Raw genomic sequence first — 9680 nt, forward strand, 5'->3', positions numbered from 1 at the left:
CCCGTCCTCGCGCCCTTTCTCTTCACCCTTTACACTGCAGACTTCAGACATGACACGGACAGCTGTGTCCTGCAGAAGTTCTCTGATGACTCTGCCATCGTCGGACTCATCATGGACGACGATGATGCGGAGTACAGAGGACTGACGCAGGACTTTGTGGACTGGTGTCAGCGGAACCACCTCCTCATCAACGCGGGAAAGACCAAGGAGATGGTGGTGGACTTCCACAGAGGCCACCCCACTGCCCCCTCGCCAGTGAACATCCAGGGACGGGACATTGAGAGAGTGACTACAAGTACCTGGGTGTTCATCTGAACCACAAACTGAACTGGACTCATAACACAGACGCACTGTACAGGAAGAGCCAGAGTCGGCTCTACCTCCTGATGAGACTCAGGTCTTTTGGAGTGACAGGGCCACTCCTGAAGACCTTCTACAACTCTGTGGTGGCATCAGCTGCTGTACGGTGTGGCCTGCTGGAGCAGCAGCATCACAGATTCTCTACTTCCTCTCCCCTCCCAGTCTCCCCTGTAACATGTATTTGTAATCATAGTTGATTACATTGCCACCACAGACATTGTTGATTCATTTCTCCCTGTGGCCCTCAGAGGCGACTGTTGTTGTGATTTTGGGCCTTACAAAAATAAATTGATTTGATTAATCAACCAGTGGAGGGCAGCAGTGCACGGAGTCTGCCGGAAAGCAAGAAGAAGAAGAAGAAGAAGGAGCTGGAGATGTGGGCGGGGTTTGTTTTTATGCGCCACTGACTTAATCATGTGCAATTACTGTCATATTCATACGCAATAATGTCATATTCATGTGCATATAACTGCTGTAAATAAGTGTGAGTGTTTACTTTACCACTATTATTATTGTTACTATTTTGTCTTATTTTTATTTTATCTTTTTATTTTTTCTCTCTATTCCTTATTAAGAATATGAGAGGTTCTGTCTATAGGAGTTTTGTTTATAAGGTTGGGGCCCAACTTCAAGTTGTGTACTCACATTAAATCCAAGCACGATCCTCAGTTTATGCTTAACTGGTTAAAGACGTCTTCACAAAACTGCTTTAAATGAGATCTAGTCAGTTTGCTCAAACAAACAAACAAACAACAAACAACAAACGTTAAAGTAGTCTTTTATTCTGAAGGATCAAATTGTGTGCGGGATTAAAGCGGAAGTTGTTTTTCTCGTCTGCGGAAGTCCGACACAGCGGTGCAAAACTCGAGCTACAGCTAAAAACAGTTTGTAAAGTGTGTTATAGAAAATCAGCTAATCTGCTGAGAGCCACTCGTCAAACGAAGAAGAAGAAGAAAAATGTGTGAAAGGAGTTTGGCGCTGAGAGCTCTGGTGAACGCGCGTCTGACTGCGGCTGCGGAAGAGATCTTTGCGCTGTTTGAAAGAACAATAGTGGAGTATGAGGAGGAACTGTGTCGCTCCAAAGAGGAGAACCAGAGGAACCAGCAGCTCCTGGAGGAGGTTCTGAGCCTCAGAGCAGAAGGTAATGTGGGCCACCGCGACACGACATGATCGAGCCGACTGAGACGCACTGAACGCGGCTTGTGTCGCTCCAGATGTTGGAGATGTTGGTGTTGTCTTCAGGGCAGCTGTGTCCAAACCGAGGGCCACAGACAACACGACAATGCACGACGAGCCTCCAACTTAAATAAGACTTGGAACATCAATATTAAGATAAGATAAGCCTTTATTGTCCACACATGGGGACATTTTGTCGTTACAACGCAGTAGATACAGAGGAAAGAGACAGATAACTTATAAGAAGTTTAAAAAACACTCTTAATAGAAGAACTCTTATAAACACATGAATATGACATTAATTGCGTGTGAGTATGACAGTATTTGCACATGAATATGACAGTATTGCACATGGTTATGTCAGTATTGCACGTGTTTAGGGCTAGCAGTGTTTGTTGTAGAGTCTGACAGCAGCAGAAGGAAAGACCTGCGAAATGTCTCCTTCACACAGCGAGGGTGGATCAGTCTCTCACTGAAGCTGCTCTCCAGAGCGGACAGAGTGTTCTGCAGGGGGTGAGACTCATGGTCCAGCATAGATGTGAGTTTAGCCAGGACCCTTCTGTCCCCCACCTCCTGCACTGAGTCCAGAGCGCAGCCCAGGACGGAGCTGGACTTCTTGATGACTTTGTCCAGCTTCTTTCTCTCCCTCTCTGTGATGCTGCTGCTCCAGCAGACCACACCGTACAGGAGCTGATGCCACCACAGAGTCGTAGAAGGTCTTCAGGAGTGGCCCTGTCACTCCAAAAGACCTGATTCTCCTCAGGAGGTAGAGCCCACTCTGGCTCTTCCTGTACAGTGCGTCTGTGTTATGAGTCCAGTCCAGTTTGTGGTTCAGATGAACACCCAGGTACTTGTATGAGTCCACTCTCTCAATGTCCCTTCCCTGGATGTTCACTGGTGAGGGGGCAGCAGAGTGGCCTCTGTGGAAGTCCACCACCATCTCCTTGGTCTTCCCCGCGTTGATGAGGAGGTGGTTCCGCTGACACCAGTCCACAAAGTCCTGCGCCAGTCCTCTGTACTCCGCATCATCGTCGTCCGTGATGAGTCCGATAATGGCAGAGTTGTCAGAGAACTTCTGCAGGACACAGCTGTCCGTGTCATGTCTGAAGTCTGCAGTGTAGAGGGTGAAGAGAAAGGGCGCGAGGACGGTGCCCTGGGGCGCCCCCACACTGCAGGTCCGAGTGTCAGACACACAGTCCCGGGCTCTCACAAACTGGGGTCGGTCTGTGAGGTAGTCCAGGATCCACTCTGCCAGGTCGTACTCCACACCAGCCGTCTCCAGCTTGTCCCTCAGGAGCAGCGGCTGATGGTGTTGAGGGCGCTGGAGAGATCAAAGAACAGGATCCTCACAGAGCTGCCAGGCTTTTCCAGGTGAGAGAAAGAGCGGTGCAGCAGGGAAATGACAGCGTCCTCCACTCCGATGCCAGGCCGATATGCAAACTGCAGTGGGTCCATGGCTGAGCTCACGGTGGAGCGGAGATGGTCCAGGACCAGCCGCTCCAGTGTCTTCATCAGGTGGGACGTCAGAGCCACCAGCCTGAAGCTGTTGAGGTCTTTGGCGCGCTGTGTCTTGGGCACAGGTACCAGACAGGAGGTCTTCCAGACCTGTGGTACCACCCTCAGCTTCAGGCTCATGTTGAAGACATGCTCCACAACTCCACACAGTTCATCTGCGCAGGACTTAAGGAGCCTGTGGCTGATGCCGTCAGGTCCTGCTGCCTTCCTCACTTTAATCCTCTTCAGCTCTAAACTCACCTGTGCTGCTGAGACAGTCAGTATTAGTTTTTTTATAACATCAGAATGTTTGAATTTTTTTGTTTTAGCAAACTTGGCCTGAGGGCAACATCTGACACAGAAGTTATTAGAGGTCATTTGGTTGTTAACGTTGAAAATGCATTTCATTTGTTAAATTAACATTCTACTATAAGTCTAATCTAAGTCTGTATCTACCTGCGTTGCAACAATGAAATTTCCCCATGTGTGGACAATAAAGGAAAATCTTATCTTATCTTAATGCATGACGTATGGGCCGTCAAGTTTGTTTGTTTGTTTGTTTGGTCGGTGTTAATGAACTTCCATCAAACACGCGCTGTAAACTCTGGAGTGTTGCCTTGGGCTCGTTTCCATCCGTCCCACATTCGCTCTTATTCATTCTAATTAACTCTAAAGCTACGTACACACCGCGGCGGCCAATTCGCGCCCGACGCAGAAGTTAGACGCCTGTACATTTGAAGACAAACGCCCCGGACGCGTGTTCTCGACGCCCCGGACTCACGTCCGTAAAATACACTCGGCAGCAGACGTGCGTCCGAGTCGTGCCGCGCACATGCACAGTCAAGGAGTTGTGCTGTGTTGCTTTTCTCGTGGTGTAAATAGAGTTTAATGTTGGACCATGGCTTTGGTTTATTAACTTTACAAAGTCCAAAAGCGGAGGCGATGGGCCCCGGGGCCCGTCTGAGACCCGCATATACTTCAGAGCTGAGCAGAGTTTAGTCAATATCATTATTTGTTCCAATATATTATTATTATTTTTTTCTTGCAGGTTTGTTTTGGGTCTTTTTCTGGGTCGTGCATAGCAAGTCATCTCTGATTGGCTGCTGCGGCGCATCTGCCGCAGAAAGTTGAACAAATCTGAACATGTCGCGCCGGCCGCTTTGGACGCCTCGGTCGCCTCGTACGAACGCTCTAAGCGTCGAGAGCGTACGAAAGCGCAGGAATCACGCCGCAAAAACGTAGAAATCGTTCGACGTGCGTTGAATGTAAACTGGACGCTTTGGCCGCTGCGGTGTGTAACCCCCTTAACTACAACATCTGGAACTGTTCTTCTAGTTTATCTGTTAATGACTATATCTATATAAATATTCATAAGCTACATTTGGTCAAATGTCACGGTTACGTTCTCACAAACGTTCAGATGAACAAATCTTAATTAATTTATTATTATTATTTATTATTAATTTATTGCCCTGCTGGCTAAGGCTTGGAGCCTCTGTTTGGCAATTTTGAGTGCTTCAGGGATGGTCATCTGGTTGTGCCTCAGACAGTTGACTCACCTCTCTCCGAGCTGTCTTAATCTTAAGGGCATTACACACCCCGGCGTCCGAAGCGTCCAGTTTACATGCAAAGTCTATGTAAAGGCGCGTCGAACGCCTCCTGCGTTTTCCGCGGCGCGATCCGAGGTGTCCAAAGCGTCCGGCGCCGACATGTTCAGCTTTGTCCAACTTTCTGCATTGGACACGGCGCAGCAGCCAATCAGAGATGACGCTCCAGTGACGTGCTACGCACGACCTGGAAGAAGACCCAAAACAAACCCCGCAACGATAAAAAAAAATCCTTAAGACGTAGCTCTTGGAGCAAATAATGATATTGACTAAACTCTGCTCAGCTCTGAAGTATATGCGAGTCCCAGACGGACCCCGGGGCCCATCATCTCCGCTTGGACTTTGCAAAGTTAATAAACCAAAGCCATGATCCGCCATCAAACTCCAATTACACCACGAGAAAAGCAACACAGCACAACTCCTCCACTGAGCATGTGCAGACGCCTCGACTCCACTGAACATGTGCAGACGCCTCGACGCCACTGAGCATGTGCACAGGACTACTCGGACGCACGTCTGCTGTTGAGTGTATTTTAAGGACGTGCGTCCGGGGCGTCTGTCTTCAAATGTACAGGCGTCCAACTTCTGCGTCCGGTGCGAATTTGAGGCTTTAGCCTCCAACCTTTTGTTTTGTATTATTTAAATCATTTTGAGCTTTTTTTAAATTATCTTTTGTCTTAACTTTGACTAAGTTTTACACACGGGTTGTTCTTATGTTTGGTCCACGACATGAACCCTGAACCCTGACAACGCTTCACCAACTTACTGTATTACAAAGAATATAATGTTTATGTCACAGGTGTCCTGCCAGTGATCAGTTATAACAACAACTATTATATAGATACCGTAATTGTTTTTATACATATTTCTCCTTCTCTTCTGCAGGTGTTCAGACCGACTGGTGCGGTCCTGATCTTCTGAGTGAGGAAACTCCAGAGACTGCACAGATTAAAGAGGAACCAGAGGAGCATTTGCTGAAACAGGAGGAAGAGCAGCTCCCAGAGTTCACTGCTGTGTGTGTGAAGAGTGAAGAGCAGTCCTCACTGCTTCAACAAAGACAAACTGAACACAGAGAGTTGACACAGGGAGAGCTCTGTGGAGGAGCAGGAGCAGACATCAGCTTAGACCCACATGAACATTTACACTCACAGACTGAGGAACAAACTGACAATGATGAAGACTGGGAACCTCCAGCCAGCAGTTCAACTGCACAGATGGAGACAGAGGCTGATGGAGACCACTACAACCAAGTCCAGATAAAAGACACTGTCACAGAGGGACACGGCTCAGGGACAGAAGCAGGAGGAGGAGGAGAAGGAAAAAGAGGGGGGAAGAAGAAACATGAATGCTCTGTTTGTAAGAAGAGTTTTGCATTTAAAAAGAACTTGGAAAGGCACATCAAAAGTCACACAGGTGAGAAACCTTACAGTTGTTCAGTTTGTAACAAAACATTTTCCCGACCAAGCTATCTGAAAATCCATATGAGGATTCACACAGGAGAGAAACCTTACAGCTGTTTGATCTGTCAGAAAGCATTTAGTTTACAAAATTCTTTGGATAAACATGGGAGAGTTCACACCGGAGAAAGACCTTACAGCTGTCCAGTCTGTGACAGACCATTTAATGATCGAACTAGCTTAAAAAATCATATGAGATGTCACACAGGAGAGAAACCTTTCTGCTGCTCGCTTTGTAATAAAACATTTACCCGAATGGAAAATCTGAAAAAGCATATTTTGAAAACTCACTAGAAAGAGACCTTACAGCTGTTTGATCTGTCAGAAAACATGTCTTCATAAATCTTCACTAAATATCCATGTGAGAAAAGGCCGACACAAACTGTAACCTTCAGCACGAGTTCTACAGAGAAACCTTCAGCACGAGTTCTACAGAGGAACCGTGTCAAGAACCACGCTCTTCACCACGACACCTGAAGAACTCAAACATCGGCTCTTATTCTTTCTTTTTTTCTTTTTTTTTAATCAAATTGGTCTTTTGTTTGTTTGTTTTAGAACCATGTAGATTGGTACATTACAAGCAGAGGAACCTTACAGTTGTTCAGTGTGTAATAAACTCTATAATGATGTCATGTGTAAATTGTAGAAAAAGCTTCAGTTGTAGTCATCTGGACTCAGTTAGAAAAAATAGACGTTTCGACTCTCATCCAAGAGTCATTGTCAATAAAAGAATTTAGGTTGAGATAATCTCGACCTAACACACCGACATGTCATGTGTAAATGACAGAATGTTCTACAGAAAACTCTGAAGCTCGTCTCAAGCTGCAGCGTTGTGCAGATTACTTTGTACAAGTAATCTGATTACTGATTACACAGTGCTTTTGTTACATTGTAAAAATGTAATTAAATTATGAAACGTTGGAAATCTTTCATCTCGTTGGTCCTGTTTATGATTTTGGCTTATGTTTATTATAATTGTGTTTTTTTTTGCCCAAGATCAAATCCATATCAGAATCAGAAAAGGTTTATTGTCATTGTCAATGAATAGAATTCACAAACACAGGAACTTGTTTTGGTGCAACATAAAACAATAAGTCAAAAGAGGAAATCTTCTATTAGATCAAAAATAACAATTAGCTATCAGATTTTTTAAAAATAAGAATAAAAATAGGCTTTATGTGTAGACAAAAGTGATTAAATGGTGGTTAAAGTGACAGTGTTTAAGAAGTGTTCATGAGTCCAACGGCAGAGGAAAGAAACTGTTCTTTGTTGTTTGTGTTGCACCGAATCACCAGGACAAGTTCCTATGTCTGTACATTTGTCTTTATCAACAAATGGCAATAAACTCCTATTCTGATTCTTATGGAGGGAGGTTCTGAAAGGTTACGAGAAACCAGTCGATCCAGAGAAAGAAGAGGCTGTTAGAGCTTCTTGTGTGACTCACAGAGTTTGCTCTTTTAAACATTTCCAAGGTTTCTGCACAAACATCTCCTCTTCCCCCGCAGCAGAGACGAGGTGACGAAAGCAAGTGAGGTTCTTGTGTTCACAGCTGAACATGACGTCACTCAGATGCGCTGCGGCTTAAAAAACATGTGTTTTTCGTCGGAATACCTGATGTATTGTAACTATAATCTGATTATTAATTTGTTTGATTATAACTTGTTAGATTACTATGTGATTAGAAAGTAATCTGATTACAGTTACTGCGTTAGAGCTGGTCACATGCTGCTTTTCTCTTGGAAAAGACGAGTCGACTATAAAAAGTAATTGTAGTTGTTTTTTGATCATGGTAAAGTTTCTCTGGACATTTATTACAATTGTATATATATTTTTTAACATTTGATACAGTTTATTCATAGTTCTCCTCTATATAGAAGCTGTTAGTCACATATTCCAACCTTTATTTTTTTTCTGATGTATTTCAACAGTCTCAGTTATAACAGTTCTATTTTTGCCGTGACGATCTACGACGGCATATTTAAGGATCCACATGTTGGGAAGTTTGTTGAGGAAAAACTAGGCAGGGTGAAAAAGTGGCTACTTTTTGAGTGTCCGATGTTTCCTGCTTTCAGGAAAACCAAAGAAGAAAGGTGTAATTAGCCGTGTGCCTCTAGATATTGACGAGGAGGAGTTTCTGGTTGTTCCTGGAGTGTGCGATGCTCGGAGACTTGAGTCGGTTTGTGGCAGGAGAATCAGAAGAAAGTACATAAATGTGCATAACATTTGAGGGAGATTTACCAGAAAAAGTATTCCTGGGTTATGTTTGTTACAGTGTGAGACCTTTCTCCAGAGGCCCCCAGAGGTGCTTCTCCTGCCAGGAGTCTGGACATGTAGCCGCTGTGTGTAAGGGAGTGTGAAAGTGTGGAAGCTGTGGAGGATCTGAGTGTAAGAGTGGACAGTGTGTGAGTGAAGACGTGGACCCCAAATGTCTGCATTGCTCTGGAGGACATCGGACTGGAGCTCGAGACAGAAAAGGCAAGAAGTTACCAGGGTGAGAATGGAGAATCGGGTTTCTTATGCAGAAGCTGTTCAAACTCTAAAGAAGCAAACGGAGACAAAACAGACAGAGACAAAACAGACAGAGACAAAACAGACGGAGACAAAACAAATGGAGACAAAACAGACGGAGACATAACACATGGAGACAAAACACACGGAGACAAAACAGATGGAGACAAAACACACAGAGACAAAACAAACGGAGACAAAACAGATGGAGACAAAACAGATAGAGACAAAACAAACGGAGACAAAACACAGAGACAAAACAGACGGAGACAAAACACACGGTGACAAAACACACGGAGACAAAACACACAGAGACAAAACAGATGGAGACAAAACACAGACAAAACAAACAGAGACAAAACAGATGGAGACAAAACAGACGGAGACAAAATAAACAGACAAAACACACAGAGACAATACAGACGGAGACAAATCAAATGAAGCACAGCCTGATTCACGATTTCTAATGATTGAGAAGCAGTTTCCCAGCTTTTATAGCGGTTGTGATTGTGAACATTTCTGTGGAGCTGCAAGGTCCATCTGAACGAGTCAAGGTGATATCAGATGCTGTGAAAAGATTTGTGGGTGTAGGGCAGGGGTGTCTAAACTTTTTTTAGTGGGGGCCAAATACAGAAAAATAAACAAAGGTCCGGGCCGCACACTAGAGGTGACATATTGACGCATGAATACTGTGTGTATTTCTAACTCACCTATGATGTGAAGAACATTGCACTCAGTGGGAGCAGTGATGCTGTCCTTTGGATCGAAGGATGGCTGACATGTCAGGAGAAAGTTTGGTGGTTGAGACTCGAAGGACTTCACAGAGATTGCTATCAGAAATTCTGGTTCTCAGTCTGCTTTTGTTCTGATTTAACAGAGAAAATGTTTGTTCACATATGAGGCTCATCATTCTTTTTGCGTGGCGTCTCATCAGAGGAAACTTGGCATTATCCAAACTCTGATAGAATTCAGGGAGGGAGACAAGCTGATGTTGACTCTTCAGAGAATCATCACATAGCATTTCAATCAGTTCTAACTGCAGACTCTCTTCTACTTCTTCTGCATCCACCAGGAAGGG

At 44.7% G+C, this 9680-nt stretch overlaps 2 protein-coding genes across 2 annotated transcripts in view; both read left to right on the forward strand.

Moving 5' to 3' along the window:
* Positions 1–6544, forward strand: part of LOC140353401 (uncharacterized) — a 110701-nt gene extending 104157 nt beyond the window's left edge. Inside the window, exon 2 of the mRNA XM_072437952.1 lies at positions 6496–6544. The gene's annotated coding sequence lies outside the window, so the exon portion shown is untranslated. The remainder of the gene's footprint in view (positions 1–6495) is intronic.
* Positions 1318–6543, forward strand: LOC140354361 (uncharacterized). Its single transcript, XM_072439335.1, has 2 exons — positions 1318–1501; positions 5523–6543. Exons 1-2 carry the CDS (start codon positions 1318–1320, stop codon positions 6386–6388), a joined length of 1050 nt encoding a protein of 349 aa, XP_072295436.1. The 3' UTR covers positions 6389–6543.
* Positions 6545–9680: the final 3136 nt, after the last annotated feature.

This window comes from Eucyclogobius newberryi, unplaced genomic scaffold (assembly GCF_026437365.1).
Source record: "Eucyclogobius newberryi isolate DKJ021-1_F unplaced genomic scaffold, fEucNew1.0.hap1 SCAF_9, whole genome shotgun sequence".
Classification (NCBI taxonomy): domain Eukaryota; kingdom Metazoa; phylum Chordata; class Actinopteri; order Gobiiformes; family Gobiidae; genus Eucyclogobius; species Eucyclogobius newberryi.